Genomic DNA, 24452 nt, shown 5'->3' on the forward strand with positions numbered 1-24452 from the left:
ACAGCTCACGCAGGTAACATCTGCTCTCTGAAAGCTTTGTACCATGGTGCGGCATTGTACGCAGCGCGCAGGTGGGGATTTACGCACAGACCGGGGGCCGGCCCAAGAGCTCCCTTCTCTCTGTTCCGATCGCAGTTAAGGCTAATGGACGATAAATAACACGAAACGACCCCAAGGCATTTGCATATCTCATTAGGAACCATTTTACCCGTTGCAAAACAGCCTACAGCCTACGGGTGGCCATTGTCTTCAAATTAACCAGCAGCTGCAGTTGTCCAGCCTCTGTAAATGCAATATATGGAAACCTGGAAGCGTTAGAAGGTTGAAACGACCACGCACTTTCTCTGTATCACAGAGAGACTTGCTGTAATCAAATCTTGTCTGACAAATTAAATTAAACATCGGTAAAATGATTGGGGCTTAGCAGTAGTAAGTTAAGAGCATTTAATTAAATCGTTGCTTTTACATTTTACCCAATAAAAGTATCTGAAAGAAGCACAAGCGTGTCATCTTTCCTATATTTTTTCCGAACATTTTTATTTACAATCATGGCATATTCCCTGAGTTCACAACTTGTATATTATCCTGGTTGTCTATTGCATGTTTTTTTTAATTAAAAAATAAAATAAAATACTGTTAATTAAAAAAAAAATTAACTCTTAATAAAAATACTGCGTCGTGAAAATGCATGCTGTGCACTATTAACTGTTAATACGGTTCCATTAAGTTTTCGTGTAGTCTGTCAATTAAAATCACATTTAATTTCAGTTCGTCCTTTAAGCTAACCATCTAATTATTGCTCATTTTTGGAAATCCTAGTTTTCATATTTTCGTAGAAAAAATCTTCACCGGTGTCAAAATCATGCAGTAGTTTATTGAAATTTTTTTTGGCATGGTTCTAAACGCTCTGGTGAGAAAAAGCTTGGAGGCAGGCTAACTAGAGACTGCTAAATGGAATAGGCTGGATCATATCTTGTGAGAAGGTTGTAGCAGTGGTCTGGTTCCAGATGGCTTTTGTTAATGTGAGCATACAGCAGCTGCAGGCAAGGCTTGAATCAAGGAAGGGGTAAAGGTTATCTCGGAAATAAACAGAAAACGACGCACTGTGTTATTGCTATAATTGATCTTTTCCTAAACACCATCAAATAGTATTTTCCACAGCAATGTCAATCCTTAATTTACCACAAATAATGCTTTTCCTTCATGTAAAAAGATCAATCAGAAGGATCATATCTCAATGTTAATTAACTTATTTTACTGTGTAATTATTTTATTACCTTGATGAATATATTTTATATTTTGTTCTGCAAAATATGTGATTTTGTGATCATATCATTTTGGTGAAAGTTTTTTGCTTTGATGCATGTTTGTGCTTTTAAAAATATGTTTAATTAAATTGTGTGTTTACAACTTTGAACCAGCTGTTAAATGTTAAAATAAAAACTTGTATAAGTAATAGAAAACTAATGATATGATAAAACAAAAGAACCGTGCTGCGTTATTTATTGATTTATCTAAAGCCTTTCATGCTGTCAATCACACTATCTGTGATCATGTTTTGAAAACAGTTTGACAGGCCACAATGCGTTTATGCAGATGTTCAAAAATCATCCCAAGGGTGTACCACAAGGGTCTATTCTAGGTTCTGTACTATTTAGTATTTACTTTCTTGATATTGATTCAGCTGTAAAGAGAATTCAAAAATTCACCTTTATGTAGATGCAATTCTATAATCTGGTGCTGCGTTCCTGAATAGAGCTATCGACCTTCAAGAGTCTTTTAACCCCATTAGGCAGCTCTTAATGAGTTATACCCTGGTCTTTAATTCAGATAAAATAAAGATTATGTATATCTCTAAATCAAACTCCGGGATTGTTACTGCTAATATATGTACAGTAGATAGGAAAATTATTCAGCAAGTGTCTTCCTGCAAATATCTGGGAATCCAGCTGGATGAAAAACTTAGTTTTAAAAGGCACATTAGCTATCTTGTTAAAAATTTTAAGTTGGGGTTTTGTGCAACTGGAAATAAAGTGGTTCAAGCCACCTTTCTCTCTATGATTGATTATGGTGATGTCCTTTACATGCATGCATCTGTTTTTCCCACGCAGGCTATTGGCACAGTGTACTGTATCAGGGTGCCTTGTGTTTTATTACAAATGCCAACTTTTTTTCTCATCGTTGTCTTTTGTATAAAAGGGCAGGTCTGCCATCCTTAGTTTACCGTAGATGGCTTATTGCAGACCTTAAAAACTGATGTTTGTAATCATTTTATCTAAATTGCATAATGTATAATCTGTGGTTTTATTGATGTTCCTTATTGTATGGATGTTTCATGTGTAAACTGACTGCTTGTTGCTTCTCTTGGCCAGGGCTCCCTCAATGGGACTCACCAGATAAGATAAAGGATAAATAAAAAATATATACATTTTTTAACTACTGAAGCTTGTTGGACTCATTTACAAAATTAAGAAAAATGACATCTTTGAGAACAGAAAATACATAATTAGAAAATGACTTGTGCACTGCAAATGTACTAATTGATGTTTAAACATTGTTCACATTGATATGCCTGGGATTCCACAGGTTATACAGTTATTTATGGAGTAAGACATTCAAGAGATCTGGTTGTAGCTGTAATATTGACATTAAGTGGACCAGAAACAGGCGGTGAGATGTAAGTGCACTTAGTTTGTACTGCAGAAAACAAATATTGTCTGACTGTAGTTAAACTGACAGGGGAGGCTCAAATCATGTGACAAGGCCTCCTTTCCACTGTTTTCTCATCTATTGTACACACACACAAGTGGATTTAGCAAAATGCTGATATTTAAGTATAAACTTACACATGCAGAGTGGAAATGTTACTGTTTTCTACATAAGTTGTAACAGTTGATTTAGGAACTCTAGTGGGCCAGTATTCAGTCAAACATTGGTGTTATCATTTATATTTTCCAGTGCATTCAGCATAGCACAAATAAATGTTCCCAGTATTCTCCATGCAGTAATACTGCACTGTTCATTCTTAAATCCAGCTTTTGTAAGGGGCTCAATACTATGGAATGGCAGTTGGTATCATGGAACACTAAAGAGCAGTATTCCACGGTCATTAGCCCTGTGCATCTTAATGTATGTCAATGAGTGTGTTACAATGTGAATCTAAAACCTATGTTGTCAGAGGACTGTGCACCATCATAGCAGTTGCCTGCGAGAAAGAAAATTCAAAGCACACACAAATCAAAGAAAAACTTTATGGTGCAGCCAGTATAGCAAAAAAAAAGGAGATCAAAGACTCCAACCATTTAAAGCAGAAACTGTTTATGTAAAAATCATTTTAAAATGTTCGCAAACTTAAACATTTCCATAAAGTTTACACTTCAATAGAACAGCTCACACTTTAGTGCACTGGTTCTCAACTCAGGCCAGAAAGGGCCAGTGTGGGCACAGGTTGGAACAAAAGCCTGCACCCACACCGGCCCTTTCTGGCCCGAGTTGAGAACCACTGCTTTAGTGTGAGTCTACTGGGCATTCGTGAAAAAGAAGTATAATTCCAGTACAGTCTTTTGTGTGGATAATTTCCCTTTGGCAATTCCCTAAAAACGAAATGGCAAATATTGAAGTTATGTTTAAAGGGGCTTAACATGACGACCAATGCTGCAACTCTGTGACATGAGGGGATTGCCTATGTTTTTCTAATTGCATTTTTTTGTTCAATATGTTAAAACGATAAGTCATATGTGCATTGAAATAGCTTATACAGATTTACCATGTAATGTCTTTATGAAATCTTTAATACCCTTACACAATCAAGCATGAGCACTAGAACAAAGTAGGCTACATATGTAGCCTACGTGATGTTTTCCCCCCACTCTTTCTCTGATAATGTATACATATTGTATTGTAATGGTTATACACCTGTGTATTTGTAAATTACGTTTTCAAATGTAGCTCAAAAGCATATTAGCCGTGTTCTGACGTTCTGGTTCCGTATTTTGAGCGTCGATAGGGATCATGAACGCTGCCGTTTCCGCATCAGCACTGAACAGTTGAAAGGCTGTACCTGCTTAACGCGAGCCGAACGAACAAAACATCAGCTTTAGGTATTGTACGTGTGGCTCAACGTGAGGCAAATACAGGAATTATCAGGCGTTACGGCGGTTCCAGACATAACTGAAAGACTGAGCTCTCCGTGCACCTAACGATGTAATGTGCGATGTCTTCAGTAAAACGTGATACTCCGAAGTTATTTTATTCCAAACGCGGAGATCCCAGGTGCCCAGGTGTATCCCATTCCATCCAGACGCTAAATCGTCGGTTAAAAAAGGGGGTTCAATTTAAATTAAACAGCGTAACATATGTGACAGGTATGACTTTATACGATTAAAAGAGCAGCTAGCCTACAAAACAGTCATACATGAATCTTCTGAAAGTGAAATTAAATAAAGAAAACTTACCTATACCGGCCACATGTTGAATAAGTGATACGAAGGCAAGTTCTGCCTAGTTGGGGGAAATGCTGCCTGTATCCCTTTAACGGCACTTTCAGGACAAGTAGACTTGTGCTACCCCTGCCGAGTTTATATAGTCGGGCATAAATAGCTATCCATCTATTTAACTTTTTAATGTTTTAAAGAGAGAGGATCCTGTAGCCTACTCAGCACACCTGTCGAGGGGTGCGTTTGCGCTAATCTAATATTGACACAGGAGCCCCAGGGGGTAGGCAGGATGAGGAGATCTCCAGCTGATTAGTCCAACTCTGCCTGTCTATGCAAACCCTCTGTGCCTTTTTGCTCATTATCGATGGAACTGATCGCCCGACTGGATTGGGAGATATGCGCTCAGGGCAGGTAGTAAACCTGAAGAGAATGACGCATTGCATGCATGATTGGCGGGGGCGGGGGAAGGGAGGTCATTGACTTTCCTTGAGAAAAGCAGGGGGGGAAACACCTGCCTGGTGTTTCCATCTACCTCCATCAAATTTACAAAAACATTTCCATACGGTTTGCAAATGACTCACTTTCCTGGTGGCCTGACGTAAGCTAACAAAACCGCCAGGAGATTTGAACTTTATACGTATGGCTAAATAAAATAGTTAGCCTTCCGTAGTCTAGGCTAGGCTACTTCACGAGCTCTTCCCGCAAAAGATAAATAAAACTTTAACATAATGCTATATCGTTGTCATTGCAATGCAATGCTTGGTTACGGCGTCTCTCAACAAAAGTTTTATCGTTTGTTGATGGAGAAACTATACTTCGTTAGTACCATATACTAACGTGGTATAGTTTTTTCATGGTTTTGAATAGCATCTTTTATGCGGTTGAGTGTGTGGGACGGTTCCTAAATGGGCAAATTGGCGGCTTTTGACAGTGCCGTTTTAGTAAATTAACCCATAGCCACATCAAGTGACATAATTTATACTTCATACATTATTTACTGTTTTCATATTTTGTGGCCTAAAATAAGCAAAGCTGACAGTTCACTTGAGGAGATCAGCAAAGCAGAAATACAATTTTTTTTAGATGTTTAAAAAGATATATAATATACAGTAATGCTTGATTTTCTAAATAATAAAATCTACTCAAAGAACATCAAGATGTCATTTAGGCATGGAGAATTGAGCCTACAAAACCAGCAAAGGAAAAAAGCTAAATTGTACATTTTAAAAACAATTCATTTGGAAACTTGCCACAAAGGCTAATTATGTCATAACATATTTAGTGTCACAATTAGTAATTTCAAAGTATATATTGTATATACAACCAAAGTTAGCATTGTTTTTCCATCTGGCAGCTTTGTGTTGACAAAGGTCAGATATGAAAAATATTTCATAAATCAGCCATCCTTCTCCTCCATTAGGTAAAAGACTGGTGTTACATCAGGGACGGGTGATCAGCAGCATACCGGCAAAATGCGAACATGCGGGATACATCGGAAAGCGCAAGAAAAGACATCTGATCTTGTGGTCACAGAATGAGATCTTCTGCCATTTTAATTTGGGACCATGTGCACATGAAATATTAGTTCGGTTTTATTTGTGAAATTGACTGTATTGGCTGGGTGAATATTGTCTTAGTTCCAACAGCATTCACAACCTGCTTGAAGGCATAATGATTGAGAATTTCTTGAGCAATACTACCACCCTGTGGTGATTTATATTATTATCCTATTTTCTAGAGGAGGGTATTACAAAAATGTACTGTAATATGATTTCATTAAAATCTAACTTTATTTTAAAGCATTTGTGTGTTACAACCCCTAACCCCCCACCCCACCCCACCCCACTACTCAAAAACACCACAACTTGGCGGGCCATACTGTAGATGACAGATATGAGGATCTGTCATAGATAACTATTTTGTCGTTCCATTGACAAAACTGGTGGGAAATATTTCCACCCGTTTTTAGGAAATAACAAGCAACAACATTTATTATAGAAACAAGCACTTTTTTTATTAAACATTCAGTAACAAACAGACAGCCCATGTGGTCTAAGAAAGCATTTTTAGATTTGATTTCAAATCTTATAGACAGATTTATGTACAGAGTACCATACTACATGAAATGATGCAAAGTACATGGTGCATGCTGTTGCAGTGAACAATGCATATACAATAATACTTAACATTTTCATTTAAATAATTTCATTTCAAATGCCAATAATACCATTCTGGCAAAATGACAGTTAAGCAAAAAAATCCAGCTGTTTCAGCAATTAAGTAACTCATTAGACTGAAGCAATGCACCAGCAGTTAGTAGCATCATGGTTAGTCTGCTATTGAATGTACACACTGAAATGGTTGAGAGCATTAACACCATAGATGAAGTGTTGTAACAGCACAATACCTGTCATCCTGCTTGCAAAAGGCCCGCATTACATAGTTGGTTCTTGAACAAGAATCAAGACCAATACCTCACTCTCTTCTTGTCAGCTAACAGTCATGTTCCTAGTGAAATGCTAAATTACCTCAAAATACTATTCACACCAGTATAGACTCTTAGAACAGTGAACACAGTCTGAACATGAGAGCTTACTCTAGTGTGGTTACTTTAAATTTTACACAGTGTGTCCACAAAGCCAACCTGGCAGATCAAAACAGTCAAAAAAGCCTTTCAACGCTTTGTCATGGAGTAAAAATGTAGATCAAAGCATTTTTCATCTGTATGACAAATCTGATAATCTTGTACACTGTGCTAGCACAATTCAGCTCTTCTATGGGGTATATAAAAAGAGAGATATTGACCGCTAATTTCATATCAGACTATCATAAACCCGTACCAAGCATTTACTACTTTGATTTCTCATTTTATCTTAGAAGAAATGTCTTTATTATAGCTTCAAATCTTGATGGTCAGTGATGTCACAAGCAGGATTTCATATGGTTTCATACAGGTACATATTTCCCAATAACATGGTCACATCACACTGTGGTCAGAGAACAGTCAATCATGTTGTGGAAATTAAACATTATTCTATCAAATCTGTTCATCGTGAGATCATCCACCTCCACCTGCAAAATGCTAGCTCGAAGCATCGCTGTTGTTTGAGCCCTGACGTTTTGAGCACAGGAATCATGCAAATTCATCACAAGATAATACAACGCTGCCCATTGTATTAATGAATACACCTGCCAAATGAGAGTTGTCATTGTTTTAAGAGCAATGGCACGCCAAGGAAAAAATGAACACAGGATGACTTCATCAATACAAGATCCGTACCGATCAGGAGCGTACGGTCAGGCGGCTCGGAGATTCTTCCGCAATATAATTACGCAAAGCACCACAGATGAAAAGACGAAGCAAAGCAGAGCCACTCCCTCTCACGGGAGAGGATCTCAGTTCCTGCGGTTGTAAACAGAAGTGATCGTTAAGTCACAGCAAATTTCTCACAGTCGTTTTAGTCCTGGGATCAGATGGAGTATTGCCCCTGAAAGGTGAACATTATGGTCAGTCCACCGCTATGAAGGAGCTCAAAGTTTGGGTGTTTAGTTCTGAGATCAACATATAAGGTTCAGTAACACCTCAGTGTTCCAACTTATGACAAACACAGCAAGCACCACTGTGTTGGTTGCCATAAAAATGTAGCGATACATTTTCCAAATCAATAGAAATAATAAGCACAGGCTGTAAAAATAAATATCATATAAAGTAATAACTATATACAACTTGGACCTTTGTGGTTTCAAAAAAAAAAGTCTACTAAATAACAGTTAAGGCTTGTTTATTTTTTCTCCTTTTATTCTGACACTAATTTGTGCGCTAAATTGATGTGGGTGTGATACTATATGAGTTTAAAGGTTTTTCATTGGTCGAGAGACTATTTTTAAAGGCCACTGCATAGTAAATGACTAGGTGTGAGAAATGAATGGGAACCAACCTGCTTTGTGGAAAGATTACATTTCACCTGAACAGAGAAGCTACTAAACATGAGATCATTTCATTTGAAAGTAATGCAACATATCTGAACAAACCCTTGGAACAGCACCTGTGAATTGGACATTTAAGATGAGAACTGTTCCCAATTTTCTTTTCATTATTCTTTCATTTATCTCTGTCTTTGACATCTTTATAAAAACAAAAGTGGTTATTCCATACATACAAAATGGTACACTCAGTTCCATTGAACCAAATATAAATATATTGGCCAAATTCTGTGATCGTTATTGTTTAATCTTACATAGATGTGCATTTCCTCTGATAATTTCCTTCTCCACCGGGTATGTTTTAAAGTGTTCGTAAGTACAGTCAAAATGAACAACACAAGCCAACAGCAGTATTACAGCTCCATTTCTAATGGAGACCTTTTAAAGGATTCACCACTAGTACACTAGTACAGTAGGCATGGTGGTGTACAGATGTTCATTCCCTGATGTTCTGTGGGAGTGATTAATTTTGCCCAATAAGGACTCAAATAAAGCACATTGGATAAACCTTTCTGCTACTGGGAGAAAAATCTAACACCTAGTACCTTACAAATTTCATCAGAAACATGTGTCTAGACCAGGGATAGGCAGCTGGATATTTCTGGGTTCTACTCCATTTTAACCTTCAGTTAAATAATTGCATTAATTATTAAGCTTAATAACCCATCTGACTGTGCGATCAAGCTCAGATGGAACAAAAGCAGAAACAGCCGTGTCGCTCCAGGACCTGAGTCGTCTACAGGTGTAACCTCCTTAAAAGGATAAGTGCATTATGAGCCCTGAATGACACTTAGCACAGTAAAGCTTCTTCCTCGAGCTCAAATGGGTGACAGTGGCTGCCACTTACCACTGGTGTGCGTGCCCTGCGATGGACTGGAAACCTGTCCCGGGTGTATGACTGCCTCCTGCCCAATGCATGCTGGGATAGGCTCCAACCCCAACCCAGACCCAAACCCAAACCCCTACCCCCTCAAACCCTGACCAGGAATAAGGGGGTTAGATAATGGATGGATGGACTGCCATTTCCATACCAACTCCAGACTCAAAACGAGTGAACCCGTACCAGGCATCGCCTACCCCTGGTCTAGACGGAGTGATGGATTCTCCCCCCTTTTTTCTCCAGACTCTCCGCACTGTGGGAGAGAGGGCCAGAGAAGGCCCGTGTCAGGCATGTTCCTCATAGGGTGTGGCCCATGCTGCCGGTCACCAGGCCCTTGATGTTGGTGACGGGGCGCACGTCGTTGAGCTGCCTCCTCCTCTCGATGAAGGAGGCCAGGCGCGCCGTGTCCAGCGGGCTCTTGGAGTACTCCCCGCCGTGGGCGCTCACCCAGGGGTGCTGGAGGCAGGAGGCGGCGCCGGGGCGCTTCCGGGGGTCCTCCTGCAGGGCGGTGCCGATGAAGTCGCGGGCGGCCTGGCTCACGCCGTGGAAGTAGTCGTCCGGGAAGCAGAAGTCCAGCCGGCAGATGTTGACGCAGGTCTCCTCCAGGCTCTCGTCCAGGAAGGGCGAGACTCCGCTCAGCATGACGTAGGCCAGCACCCCCACGCTCCACACGTCCGTGCTCAGGGACACCGGCGAGCCCTGGATCAGCTCCGGGGCAGCGAACTCCGGGTTCCCCAGGAGCAGGTGCACGTAGCGGTGGCCCGACACCTGGACCGCGTCCCCGAAATCGATGAGCTTGACGCACGGAACTGGAACGTGTAGGTTCACCAGAAGGTTCTCAGGCTGGTAATAGACATCATACACAATGTTAGCGGCAGTGACAAGATGTCATGGGCTTTTTACTGTAACAAATCACATGCATTTCCTTTTCTGCTGTGGACCACAGAAACGAACAAAAAATAACACCAAAAATTCTGCAGTGAAGAAATCGTTGAGTAAAGAACATTTTCAAGAAAGAAATTTCAGGAAGTGGACACATGAATGTGTGTAGTGGCCAAGGTGACTAAGGGCTTTCAACAAAATGTTATTATACTTGCAGTGTCCTCCTGAACAAGGTGTAAGAAATATGAATTGCATTATATCCATCTATATAGATGCATATTAAGTAAAAGTGAGCTCAGTTTCCCAAACAAGGGAATGTGCCAATCAAACAAATAATAAATATCATAATTATAATAATGAACAAAAGGGACATGGAGCGTTAACAAATGGCCTGGCTGCCTGAAGCCTAACTGTAATAAGTCAGAGACTCCAATGAAAAACAGTGACTTTTGACATTTACCTTTAGGTCCAGGTGTGCTACTTTACAAGTATGAAGGTGGTTGAGGGCCTCCAAAGTGTCCTTCACGTAAAAGGCCACCTTCTCTTCCATCAGTTCATCATGGGCCACCAGGTAGTCCAGCAACCTCCCGTCTTCCAAGCTGGAACACACACAGGGGTTAAGATTACATCAGAATCTGGAGGAGGAGGAAGGCACACCACGCAGGTGGAATTCAATACAGTGACTACCTTCAGAACTGGTTCTGTTAACAACATCAATGACAGTAATCAACATATCAGCCACTGCCTAAACGTGCCATGCCAGATTTAGGTACATGGCCAATTTTAATCTGTACCTTTGTGGCAGCTTAATACATACAGATACAGAGATAATGAAAACCATGAGCATATAATCACATGATGAAACTATTCGCCATATGGGGTCCAAGACAGCAGTCAGATGCATTGGGAAACTTATGTGAGCGGTTCTTAGTTGTAAAAGCACGCACTGCTGAGTTGTATCCATAGGTTATGCACACATTAAGCCTTTTATATGTACCCCCACGTGTTTTTAAAGCAGTATCCTCCAGCCTGTAAACTAATCTGGACCTGAATAATAACAGAATGTAAAAACATACAACATTTACCAGGCAAAAAAAAGTATGTTCTGTAACAAGGAAAATATTAGGGGATTGCGACCACTTAGGCTGCTCAGATGAATGATTCCCATTGGAAAGCTGTGGAGAAACATCACAGCTGTACTACAATTTTGACTCCTAGACCCTCTTGGTAAGGCCTCATGTGGTACATCCGGGTCACGGGGTCACATGACAGCAGAGGACAGGAGAGACAAGATGGCGCTTACAGCTCCAGCACCAGCAGGAAGGCGGCGGGGGACTCGTAGGTGTCGAGGAGCTGCAGCAGCTGCGGGTGCTGCACGTGGCGGAGGATGTCGGCCTCGTGGGCCACCTGCTCCTTCTTCTGCATCTTCTTGGCGATGCACTTCACCGCCACCTCCTTCTTGGACGCCTTGTTCAGGCACTTCTTCACCACGGCGAACCGGCCCCTGGAAGCAGAGAGCGGGGAGACCGCGGCTGCAGAGTTACATGGGAAACTAATAAAACTCATACCTATGTAAAACTGATAAAACTCGTAACCATGTAAAACTAATAAAACTCATACCTATGTAAAACTATGTAAAACTAATAAAATGAGAAACTAAATTTTACCATATTATTAATTTCAACTATTTAACAATTTGCATAACTGGCTTTCATAAATGATTTCAATCGTATGAAAGTAATTCTCTACAGCAGGCCAAAAAACACAACACAAAAGCAGACAAAAGATGAGAACAAGCAGAAAAAGCATTGACATCACGTGTAGCTTGCTGAAGAGGCTTAACTATGATAATTCAATGACCTTTAGTAATGAAGTACAACTTTACCTTCCGATCTCACTGATTTCTGTGAAAGTTGCTTCAAAGTTGTCTTTCCACTGAATGCCAGTCCCATCAAACAAATCTTCAGAGACAAAACAAAACGTAAATATCTTTATTTTTCAAAAACAGATAAAACATTCTCTCATATTCCCCTTGCCCAGTATAATGTCTGCAGAAACATATCAGAGAAATGACATCACTGAGACTTCATGCACAAGGTTTTTCAGATTGGAAGGAAAACTTTTTAGTGTAATGATGCAGGGTGCATTGTGCATTGTCTGGATCCATGTATGGGGCCTCTGGCCTTGAGCACTGTGATTGGTGGAAAGGGATGTCACTCAGGCACTGTGCTTGGTGGAAAGGGATGTAACTCCGCCACTGTGATTGGTGGAAAGGGATGTCACTTACTTCCGCTGGGCAAGGTCACCATGTTGGAGGGCTCGCTGGGCGGGCTGACTCCCCAGGGGTTGCTGGCGCTGACCCGGAACTGATAGTGCCCGCCTGGAATGAGCTCCTCGATTTTCACACACATATCCCCTGTGGTCACCACTGCCGACTGCTGCCACACCAGGGAGTCTGCACAGCCAATCACAAAGAAGCGTGAAGGATGACGGAAGAGCAGGACCAATCAAAGTCAAGAAGAAAGAATCTCAGTAGAAAAGAAGTCGATTACAGACAAGCACACAGGGTGACAAAAGAGCAAAGCCTATTACAAGCAAATATACAAGGTGACCATAGAAAAGAATGTATTACAAGTTAAAGCACTGGTATAGTGTCGAACTTAATACCAGTCACAGTAGAGAGTATTAGGCTATAGAGATATGGAGTGGATTTTTCACGATTCATTTTTTAACTGGTGGCCATTGTATCTGCCAATACACAAGACCAAACTCATCAGAGCATTTGTGGAGGGTCTGTAAACAGCGGTTTCTCAAAGCGCAATCCCCCTTTGCTCATCCATGAAGCCTTTCCCAGGCTTGTGTTCAGGTGCCGTGGCGAGAGAGCGGTGTCACGGAGAGCCGTACCTTCCTGCCGGTACTCCACGGTGTAGCTGGACACGGCGCAGTTCCCCGAGCTCGCCGGCGGCAGCCAATGCACGATCACCGCCGTGCTGCTCGCCTCCTGGGCCACCGGCCTTGCTGGGGCTGCTGGGATGCCTGCCCAAGGGGAAGAGGTTTTACATCTCAAGGTCATCCATTTTTCCAAAGCTCTCGCCCCACGTCCTTGGATTCGCTCTGAGACCCACCTTGCACCTTAATGGAGGCTGAGGAGGAGGCCGTTCCATGGTCGTTGATTGCCACACAGGTGTAGATGCCCGTGTCCTGGGGCATCAGGTTACATATCTTCAGCAGAATATCACCCGTTTCCCTGGAAACCGGGACGGAAAAAAAGGAACTCAAGGTCTGCAGTTTGCCATGACAGAACGAAACAGAACAAGATCCCTTTTCAAAAAACAGGTCCCCGGGCTTATCTACTAAGTAAATAACTGCTTAAAGGTACATTCAGAACATATGTCAGAAATATAGCTTGGTGCTTTTCAGTGTAGCCTGTAATCAATTTCCCAGAATATGGCTGACTGACTAACCTGGAGGACAAAGTGCTTATAGTATGTCTGTATCAGACATCATTTTCTCATTGATATTCAATGCTATAAACAACAGTCATTCCGTGGGCATGCAATGTCCTCTCCGTGCTCTGCTGTCAACATTAAACGCTTTATTAACCCGAGTCATCTGACCGTAGAAGATATGACAGGGTGTCAGCACACTAGGGCTCGCCGTGACTCCGCGCGACGACGGCTTGCGCCCACTCGCGGCGGCTCTGTCAAAACCCAGTTTTGCTCATTTAACATCGCTCAAGGCTGCCGGGTGTTGACTGCTCAATCGGGAAATGCAGACCTTCATGAAAGCGATAGAAAAAGCCCCTCCGGCTCCATCCAACAACCTGTCACTGCAAATAAGTTGTTCCAGCCTCCCGGGCTCGTGCTATCGGAAACAAACCACACGCATTCCCTCATTATCAACAAGTCTGCCTCTCTCCCACTTCCTACGGCCTTGACACTGACAAGCAGAAATTGTTGCTGTAGACAGCAATTAGCTTATCTGCGCAGTTGGTGAAAGTTGTGTAGATTTAGAGCGTGAGCAAATGTTTTCAGAATTCTGAATTTCCGGCAGACCGGGAGAAAACAAACGTATGGACAAAACCGTTACGCTTGTCATTCATCGCCATTAATGTCGTTCCACACAGAAAACCCAAGCGGATACCTGATGTTTATGGTGAAACGGCTGTTGTTGACGACTAGGCTTTGATCCGGTCCCTTCAGCGTGATGTTCGGCCTCGGACGGCCGCAGACTTTGCAACACAAGACCACAGTCTCTCCAAATGCGCACGTCACGTCGGCAAGAGGGATCAGGAACTCTGGGGCCACTTAGGTAACAAAGTCACACACAAGGCTTTCAGCCAAATGCCTTTATTTGCAGAAATAGTTGTGCTCAAAGCTTTTTTATTTTCACAGTATACTTAAAAATGTCTATGGCACAAAATGTCGTTTTGTTGTAATGGATCTTGTTCCACCAATCTACATCTCATCTACATCTAATTATTTAATAGCAAATCTGAAAAATGATTTTTTAAATCTTACCTTCTTGTATAAAATTTGGATTCAGTAACTGTAAAGAAAAAATTAATTGTTAGGCTATGGTAAATATTTTCAGTATAATTTGAATCACTGTTTTAATTTTGCTTTACTGCAAAGTGGACTTAAAGGATATACATACCTCAAGTGCTTCTGCACAACACATTTTTAAAGACATACATTTGTCAGATATATAAAAGGAACGTGTGGCCTGCAAACTTAAGATTGAATTCAGCTCTTCTTCCTGCTGTCAGGAAACAGTGCTGTATTAACCGTGATAGGTTTACTCATTATCTCCAAGGAGGGTGTAGTTATCTATAAATGAAATGTGATACCTCATATAGGAAGTGACTTCTAAATATGACCACCAGGGAGCACTAAAGCATCATGAACATCATGAAGCACCCCTGCAGTTGGTCTAACCAATGAAAAACAATTGTGATCTTATGACATGACAAAAGCAAACATTAACTATTATTATTTTTGAACTGTTGACAGGTAAAGGATAATGATTAAGGTCTCTGTTATAGAAGCTTATCATTATGTTTACAGACTTTAAATCTATGTGAAATTCTTCAGTAGGTGAGGAAATTTCAGTGCTATCTTGATTTACAGTGAAAATAAATCTCTGGTCTTCACATTAGCCAACACAGTATCGCAAGTCATCAAATCAAAACACTCGTTTTCAGATGCAAAGTGATAAACACTGAATGAAGTCAATGTGCAAAAAAATTTGCTTTTCAAAGATGCTCTAAATGTTTACACCTTTTAACCCAGAAAAATCAGTACTGTAATGGAGGAACGCGAATCACTGATCAGAGGAGGCAATCCAGTTCTACTGTAAAGGAGAGAATTTAAACTGAAGTTTATTCAGAAATATAAATTGGGACAGCTGTGTCCTTCTGGTGGATTTGCACCCACATTCCTTTTCAGAGAACTGATATTTCACTTCAATAAATAGTGAAATATCAAAAAGCATAGAAAGTGCCAAATAAACTTGTCATCAATCTTAAAAGAAATGTTGATATTTAAATGCATACAAGCATTACTCAAATGTGCATTACATACAACACTATGCAATGTTAATATTCAAATCATGTAAAATGTAGCTCTTTTCCTGTAATTTGGAAAAGCAATTTTACAAATCTAAAGAGGATACCATTTCAAGATTATTCCGTTTCATTTGGCAGTACATCATTAGTTTCACATAAGTGAAATGCACTATCCTATAACGGGTTAAAAAATAAAACAAATTATTTTCAATTATTCAGGATTCATGCATGTGTGGCTCTAACTGGATCAGAAAATCCCTGAATGACCCACGGTTTTGTGCTTGAATGCAACATTAATTGAACAAATGAAAAAGATTGCAATATGACACATTTTTTCTAAAACATGAAAAACACCAATATCTAACATCAAGAATAAAAACCAGGAACAGGTGGTATCCAATGTAGATGGCTATATAATGTGCAGACCGTCACATGAAATTCATTTATGTGGATATTTTCATAAAATAAATGTGCAAATCTAATTGAGATTGATACAAGATTGATGTTGAAATGCAGGCACAGGCTTATTCACCATGAGGTTTTAAAAGTATGACTCATTTTAAAAAGGTAGCTTTTACAATTTTAATGTCATAATTGTTAGCACTGCACATTATCGCTGACTCCACCCACCTACCCATGATGCACTGTGTCTGACAGTCCTCCTCACTGTCTGCTATGAAGTCATACTGACATAATTCTTACCAGAACAGCGTAGCATCAGTAGCCCTTGTGTTGTGTGCACAACCTCTACAGCTGCCCTGAGTTTAGTTCAGGACGGGCCCTATGCAGTGGGTTTGGATTCATGCCACCCTCATAGAAAGCATACTCACATTTACACAGGAAGGTCATCCAAAGCTCACACCACACAGCCTTTACTAGTGATGCCCGTCCTTCAGAGCGTCTGGCCAAAGTGACTGCATACTTCACTTCACAGCTGTTAAATGACTGCTGAATTTATTGATGACTAATGAATGCATGTTTCGAGTGTTCAGAGAGAGGCAAAGAGGGCGGTGAGTGATCGGACACGCTGGATGGGGGCTCTCAATAGGGTCAGAACAATGAGACCCCACCGCGTGCGTAACAGGGGAAGAGAGAAAGGCTGCAGAGTCTAATGGGCAGCATGCAAGATGAGTTGGTATACATTACTACCTCCATGCTAGTTTTGGGGTCTAGCTCATCGCAATCTGACTCCTCTGAGCTGTTAGACTCCTGTGGTATGGAATGAGAGAAAGCAAAATTAGAGTTATCGCAGCGGCCCATTGGTTCCCAAACTGGAGGTCAGAGGTCATCAAGAGAGGTAGGAACAGCCCACATTAGGCAGGGCTCTACCGCACTGTACATTTGTTGCGTAGTTTGAACTCTCAAAAGAAGGGAAACTAGAAACAACACACAGTACCTGATGCAGTACACATCTGCAAAATGTAATTGGTATGAATAATGTTATTTTAAAACCGTCCCAAATATATTCAATTGAATTATTATTCAATTGAAATATTAATTTTGACTATGATTATAAAGCTTTAATCCTATATATTTAAAAAATAAACACTTTTACTTTAGTAGAATCCAACCTGTATATCTGCATTATCTTTACAGTATGTGTATTTATAGAAGCTAAAATGCAGTCTTATTTATGGTACTGTATATTGAACCAAAGGGAGATAATCTGCATATATCTGGACATTGGGGCACACTAAAATTAAATATTCATAATTGCAGTTGTTACAAATTTTTCCCTTGTAGGACACTTAAGTTGGTATTCAACTCAAAAATAATGTAGGTCACTTACACATACAAAACTTCAATAAATACTGCAGACAATAACAACATTTCTTTAAGAAAAAACCTATTCTTTTACTGCAACTGCCACTCAATTCACAAAATGGATGTATCCTTCTATTGGAAAGTGTAACATTTCTATAGGGAATGTGTAGTTTTTGGAACCAAATTTTACAAGTGATGCTATATTATTGGGTAATTTAGTATAACCTCTATGACATATTAACTTCCAATAATTCATCAAGATTGGCTCTAAGGGTCTCAACTGCATGAGTGGCAGCTCCAGCCTGTTAACGGTTGAAAACATGACCTGGTGAGACTAGCAACATGCTGTTCAAATCCAAAGATGTTGGGAGTGGTAAACACGCAAAAATAATAACAAAAAACAATAATAAAAAAGTTACAAAAAAAAAAAAAAAACACACACACACACAAACAACTTACTAAAATAAGCCATTTTTGTTAAAGGTTCCACGACTGCATTGCTATTTGCCTACAGCGAACGGAAAATTGTTAGCAACTGAGTAACACCGCTACAACAAGAGCTAATCACAAAACTTGCCGGTCAAATAGCGGCAATTGTTAGTTCCATGCATAAAAAAAACGGAACCGCAAAGAAATACTTAAAAGTGCTTTTGTTTTCGACGCCGTTCGGGGGTTCACACACAGGCGGCACACCGGTCAGTCCTCCGCGCCCGCTTACTCACTTTAACAGAGACCTTGGCGGTCAGAACCTCCTTGGGCTTACGCAGTCCGTTCTCAACTTTTGCGTCACTTTTGCAACTGCCTTCCTTCTCTGCTCGTTTTCTCGAGCGCAGGGTGTGCCACGAGAGAGATTTCCTGCCGTACCAAAAAACGCGTCAGTCAAGAGCATCAATCATATCAGGACAGGAAGGAGGGGTGATGGGGTGAGGGAGCGGCCATCCAACTGCATTTTTAAAAACGTTTCAAATCTTTCGAAACTTAAAACTTCTAAAAAAACAAAACAAAAATATTGTTTGAAAACGAAAGTGTAAACTTCATGTCGACAGCGACAGTGATAAATGTGAATATGCGAAAAACGCAGGAACTGATGCCAATTCACCAGGCTGACGATAACCCAGCCCCGTTTAACACTGATTTATGCATTTACTGTGCATTTATTTTGTGTATATGCATTACCCCTCTATACTCTTACACCATTGTGGAAACAATTTGTGTTAAAGCAGCAGAAAACTGTCCAATCTGAGGATTTGCGAGATGTTGTGACTTCACAATCAACCTGACTGAGTGAAGCTGCTTTGTACACAAATGTCTTCTGTTGAGGACCAGTGTGGTTAGTAGAAAAGAAAACTGTCTAACTAACATACTGCAAGACCAACAAAACAAGTGAACGTAAAGTAAAAGCAAAAAAAAAAAAAAATTTAAATGAAAAGGAAACAATAAGTTCATAACCAGTGCATAGTTGAAATACTGTTGTAAATTTAATCAATTTTTGATTTAAAAAATATTTACCCAAGGGGGTCTTCTTAACTTAAAAAAAAAGATACATACACCATCACTTTTCCAAGAGGAGAAATGATCAACTTTAATGTAGTCCACAACTTAGAAATAGTTAAAGGAAATGAATGGCCAGTCACAATGAAACGTTTTACTGTTTATCTATTTTTTTTTTAACTTAAGAGGAATATTTCATCTGCAACAATAACTAAGAAGCACAACTATTGCAGATACAAAAAAAGAAATTTAATTTATATCAACACCTAGATTTAGAAATCGAAATCAACATAATGGAAGGACTGCTTTTACATATTTGTTTATCCTTACATTCTGAATTTGGAATAAAAGTGATACAGTTTTCCATCTATGTCTAATATTAAAAGCAGTGAGTTGCCGGGGAATTGCAGTCTAACTGCAGTCGTAGTATCCACCACTGTTAACATAGCCACGGAGGTTTTTCCTCAAGCGAAACAAGCTCAACTTACTTTGCCTTGTTAAATCATGCTCATGTCAAAAATGTATTTTACATATTCAAAATAATACATTTAAAATTATCGGTTACATTAGAAGTACAATGATAAACATTGTGACTATCGTTGTATTGCACAACCTGATTTCATTCATTCATATGAGTTATTTTTAAATAGTGCAAAAGACTTTATACAGGAATGTACTGGTGAGAAAATTGATAAACAGAAAACATTGTTTACAGTAAACTGCCAACGTATTCGATAACGACAAAATCAAAATAAAGGAAATCTTATTCTTCAGAAAATAAAATTAAAATAAGAAAAACAATACAAGCTGTACAAACGAATTGCCATAGACAATAACACAAATTCTCTCCGTTTGGAGAAATAAGCCATCCGTCACAAGGCGATTTTATTGAGCAAAAAAATATGAAAAGAAAACAAAACGGGTGTTAGAAATGAAAGAAAACTGAAACAATCGTCCAGACCAGTCAGTTCCACACGGATGTAAGATCAGGCTTCTTTGTTGGTTTTCTCTATGTGACACAGGTCGTGACTGCTCTACGGTCCTTTCGTTCAGTTTATTTAGCAATTAGCCTACGTTTTTTTTTTCCGTTTTGTCGGTATCTGTCTTTCTTTTTACACATATTAACAAGAAGAGATGTCGGACTTCCCCTGGGTAGAGAGATCCAGCATTTAGGAGTTTGTTTGTTTGTTTGTTCCGAGGGGGAGGGGCTAAATGGACAGGGAGGGGCCGAGCCCAGCATCTCTTTACAATCCGAACAGTGCTCCAGTGAGGGGGGTGGAGGCCGAGGGACGCTACTTACTTGATGCTCCCGTCGGCATTGTCTAAGAGCGTTTTATTTAGGGGCCCCAGGATGTCGCCGGGCACCCAGCCCTCGGCGGCCGGGGAGTTGCTGTTGGCGGGCCGGTACACCAGGTACATGTTCTGCTGGTTGGTGGCCAGGATCTGGACCAGCTCGCCCTGGATGACGCAGATCTCGTTCTCCTTCAGTGCGCTGTAGTCCTGGGTCACCATCATGGTGGAGGACATCCCGTTACATCCAGCTGTGTCGTGCTGCGGCGGGAGAGAGGGGAGCGTGCCACGTTACAAAAGACTCTACCTCCGCCCTCCCTGAACTTAAACTCTGAAGGTCCTGCAGGCCGCAGTGTCTGCAGGTATTTGCTCCAGCCATGTACTACACCATCTGGTTTCACTCATAAGCTCACTTCCTGGAGCAAGGAGGCTAAATATTTAATGAAATCTGGTAGTGTAGAGCATGGCTGGAGTAAAATGAGTCAAACTCTCTCATCTCATTGCCAATCTTTTTCTTATTTAGCAAAAGAACCAACAGAAATAAGATTTTAAGTCTAAATACAAGACAAAAATCGACTGGCTCGATTACAAATTTCTACTCACAGCGGTTACTGTACTGCCAAGCATAATTTAAAATGGTAAGGAGCACTATACTCTGTATGGAGCAGAAACTCACACTTGCTTAAATACTGTATGTCACTTACATTTGAGGTCAAAGTTTTTTGTGGCTGCATGAGTGTATGAGGCTGACTGTGCTAGCAGGACGCAGGCCTGCACACTCACCCTGGCAGGCTCGCTGCGCTCACCCTGCTTGTGGGCCTCGTAGCAGGGGCTGCCGTTAGAGGTAGATATCTTTAGGGGCGTGGGGGAGCGGCCTGAGATGGGGGGCTTCTCCGCCCCCACGGAGGTGGAAGAGAGGGGCCTGCTGTTGGGCTGGGAGGGGCGGCCGCTGCCCGACGGGTTCCGGGTCAGAGAGTGAGACCCGCTCTCCTTCTTCTGGTACTCGATCGGAGACTGGAGGGCTGTGGAGGGGACGAGGCAGGATGAGTTCAGAACTACCACCGGACAAATTTAATGCCCAAAACTCCCGGTGTAAACAACACAAGACCGGTTTGGATCACATTAGTACAGAGGAACTTATAATCCTTTAAATATTATCTTTTTTAGACAAGGTCCATATTTTTTATTTATTTAAAAATTTCACACTGGAATTTCCTGTTGTTTTAGGTTACTTCTCTTGGTATTTTACCTGAGAGGAAGTTGCTCTGGGCGTCCAGCAGGTCGTTGATTTGCTGGACCCAGACGCGCTTGATGTCCTGGTTGGCGGCCTGAAGGGTGAATCGCTCCGACGAGCCGCGGCAGAAGAGGATAAACTTGCAGGGGTCGTTGTCCACATTTGCGTCCATACTCAAGTAGCTCACCTACAAACAGAACATATAAATCCTTACAATAAATTACAAGAAATACCAATAAAATATCAACAAAACACAAAAAAGCACCTCCATAACAGCATTCTGCCAGTAGAACTCCAATCCTGATGTCTTAAGCGTCCTCTACTATGTAAATATTCTCACCATTTAATCGTCATACAGCATATTTTGACAGCTTGTGAAATACCAATTGATCACTCAAGTTTGAAAACCGGAACTTTCTACACGGCGAAAGCCCACCTATGTGGCTTTGGATCTTAACATCGGCACGTAAGGTAAAGACAGCTGGACGATTGCCATAGCAACGGCTCAGACCTTGATGCTCTTCTTGAACTGGTAGCCGGGCGTGGACGAGCCCTTGCGGAGGAGCTCGCTGAAGATGACGATCTGCTCGAAGAGGAAGACTCGGCGCTCCTTGCTGCGGGACAGGACGCCCGAGTCCTGCTCCGTGACGAAGAAGGTGTCCTGCTGCAGCAGCTTCCCCTGGCTGGTCAGCTTGCCCTGCGGAGGGGGGGGGGGGGGGGGGGAGTTGGAGCGGAGGAGCGGTCAGTCCTCTCCGTCTCTCGGCACCGAGGTGGAGACGCTCGCGGAGCACACACGCCCTCTCACGCTGTCTCTCAACGCCAGAGAGCATCGCTGTCAGTTATCCGTGCATGTGAAAAATGAAGCGCGAGTGACAGGCAGCCACTACTGCACCTCAGCACAGACAAATAACGCACTGCCGGGTGTCACTTCTCATCAACACTGTGGGGTGCATGGGCAGTCGTCGCTGTCTCTGTCATCAGTCTCCAAGGAGGAGAATAAATCACTGTCAGACATCGACCTCCGTAAACACTGAGGAGTAAATCACTGTCAGGGGTCACTGACTCAACACAGACTGGCAAACCACTGCCAGTTGTAATTTTGACTCAACATTGACTGGCAAATCACTGTCAGGGGTCACTTTGACTCAACACAGACTGGCAAACCACTGTCAGTTGTAATTTTGACTCAACACTGACTGGCAAACCACTGTCAGTTGTCATTTTGACTCAACACGGACTGGCAAACCACAGGCATTCGTCACTTTGACTGAACACTGACTGGCAAACCACTGTCAGTGGTCACCTCGCCTCAACACTCAGGACTGACTCACTGTCACAGTCATCGCCGGCTCAGCGCTGTGTGGTAAACCACCGTCACACCCCGCTGTGTGTGGCGCGGGAGATTAAGCCAGCGGATCAGCGTCCTTTCTTTCCACGCCGAGCAATAAAAGCACTGATTATTGCCTGTACAGTAGGTCAAGCTGCGGGCAAACCGGAGGTTTCATTTTCTGGCGATTACTCACGGGTCATGAATGTGGGCTCTTATCTGACAGCTCAGACACCGCACATTCGCTGACTTTCACGGAAACATTTTGTGTGTGCAGAGGAAAACATTTTCCACAAAGTGACATCACCTGTGTCTCCTTGACATTGTTAGATAATTTTTTATCATTAAATTATGATGTAATGCCTTCCACGGCATCCACCTACCCCCTATCTTCAAACACACATCCACCCCACCCCCACCGCACCACCCAAAAAAAACAAAAAAAACAACCGCACACAAGGCCAGTTCTGGAAATGAGTAGACATAAGAGGTTTAAAAACAGATTGTCAAATTTCACCTGATGAGAGCTGTGACAGAAATCGATTTTTGAATTCACACAATGCTTAATCTTCCTCTGCTGGACTGGCAGTGCATGGGAATATCAATCCTGCAGCATAACACTTCTACATGCAGTTTCCATAAACTCATCGCCTCCTTTCAGGATGTCAACACTGAAGGCAGAATCATTTTTGAGAAACTGACGGTCCAGGGAACCTCATGAATAATAAGTGTCCCTCCCATACCTCATAGCCTTGTAGCCGTCCTAAGTTCATCATATCATTGCATCGCTTCGGGACCAGGAACATTAAATCAACTGCTTTCTGTAAAAAAAACAATATTTTTAAAAAATCACAAGAATATCGATACAGATAATGCCAAATAATTTAAATCAGCACAATCTGGCATGACAGAATCTTGGCGTGCTGCACAGGAGCCAAGCGTGAGACAAGTACCTGTTTAGATTTCTTAACGTCTTACCTCAGTTTCCTGACAGTCCAGGCCTGCTTTTGAACTGTACTTCAAGAAGTCCTTGGAGACAGAAGACAAATTTGATTTAATGATAAATTTCATTTTGCAAAGTATTTCCATTTATGATTTTGACTCTTACGCAAGAGTCCTGACAACCAGGCCTCCAAGACGGACTGATATCAAACAGCCGGCCAAAATATCAAGATATTTTACAAGACATTACATAGTTAAGACGACAGGTAAGGGCTTTCACCTTGAGAAGCAGCTGGTACTTGGTTATTCTCTGGATTGGCTTAATGAGATAGTCGCTCATAGATAGTCTTGAGTTTAGCTCTTGCTGCACCTCCTATGAAACAAAGCAAACATGAAACGAGAGTTGGAAGCGGTTACAAAAGAAGAGATTGATCAGGAACATTCCACATGCTTTCCTGTTATTACTTTCCTATACAAAAAGTGATCATGCTACATTTTTACACAGTGATGAACAAGTAATATTAAGACATCATATACACTATAATACGTTAATGTTAATACCTCAAAGTACGAGTCATATTCAGCAACGATGAACTCAGACCTGGGCTTGTTCTGACAGTACACCACGTACATGTGCAGCCGTCTCTCCTGTAACA

At 41.4% G+C, this 24452-nt stretch overlaps 2 protein-coding genes across 9 annotated transcripts in view; both read right to left on the reverse strand.

Annotated features, from left to right (window-relative positions):
• Positions 1-4784, reverse strand: part of LOC118213859 (beta-crystallin A2-like) — an 11585-nt gene extending 6801 nt beyond the window's left edge. The window contains exon 1 of the mRNA XM_035393069.1: positions 4455-4784. The gene's annotated coding sequence lies outside the window, so the exon portion shown is untranslated. The remainder of the gene's footprint in view (positions 1-4454) is intronic.
• A 1640-nt stretch (positions 4785-6424) lies between these two features.
• Positions 6425-24452, reverse strand: part of kalrna (kalirin RhoGEF kinase a) — a 164394-nt gene continuing 146366 nt past the window's right edge. For 7 of the 8 annotated variants that reach the window (XM_035393034.1, XM_035393036.1, XM_035393035.1 and 4 more), the window contains 19 exons: positions 24358-24444; positions 24077-24169; positions 23833-23883; positions 23598-23675; positions 22039-22224; positions 21543-21714; positions 21077-21315; positions 20304-20554; positions 18235-18367; positions 16898-16957; positions 14703-14730; positions 14326-14488; positions 13308-13429; positions 13087-13218; positions 12470-12637; positions 12068-12143; positions 11486-11686; positions 10643-10781; positions 6425-10143 (listed from right to left, as the gene is read on the reverse strand). In XM_035393034.1, the coding sequence (XP_035248925.1) occupies positions 9598-10143; positions 10643-10781; positions 11486-11686; positions 12068-12143; positions 12470-12637; positions 13087-13218; positions 13308-13429; positions 14326-14488; positions 14703-14730; positions 16898-16957; positions 18235-18367; positions 20304-20554; positions 21077-21315; positions 21543-21714; positions 22039-22224; positions 23598-23675; positions 23833-23883; positions 24077-24169; positions 24358-24444 (2925 nt within the window). In that variant the 3' untranslated portion in view covers positions 6425-9597. Of the gene's footprint in view, positions 10144-10642; positions 10782-11485; positions 11687-12067; positions 12144-12469; positions 12638-13086; positions 13219-13307; positions 13430-14325; positions 14489-14702; positions 14731-16897; positions 16958-18234; positions 18368-20303; positions 20555-21076; positions 21316-21542; positions 21715-22038; positions 22225-23597; positions 23676-23832; positions 23884-24076; positions 24170-24357; positions 24445-24452 lie in introns of those variants that run through there. The other variant, XM_035393038.1, reaches the window with a different exon arrangement.

Source organism: Anguilla anguilla, chromosome 15 (assembly GCF_013347855.1).
Source record: "Anguilla anguilla isolate fAngAng1 chromosome 15, fAngAng1.pri, whole genome shotgun sequence".
Lineage (NCBI taxonomy): Eukaryota > Metazoa > Chordata > Actinopteri > Anguilliformes > Anguillidae > Anguilla > Anguilla anguilla.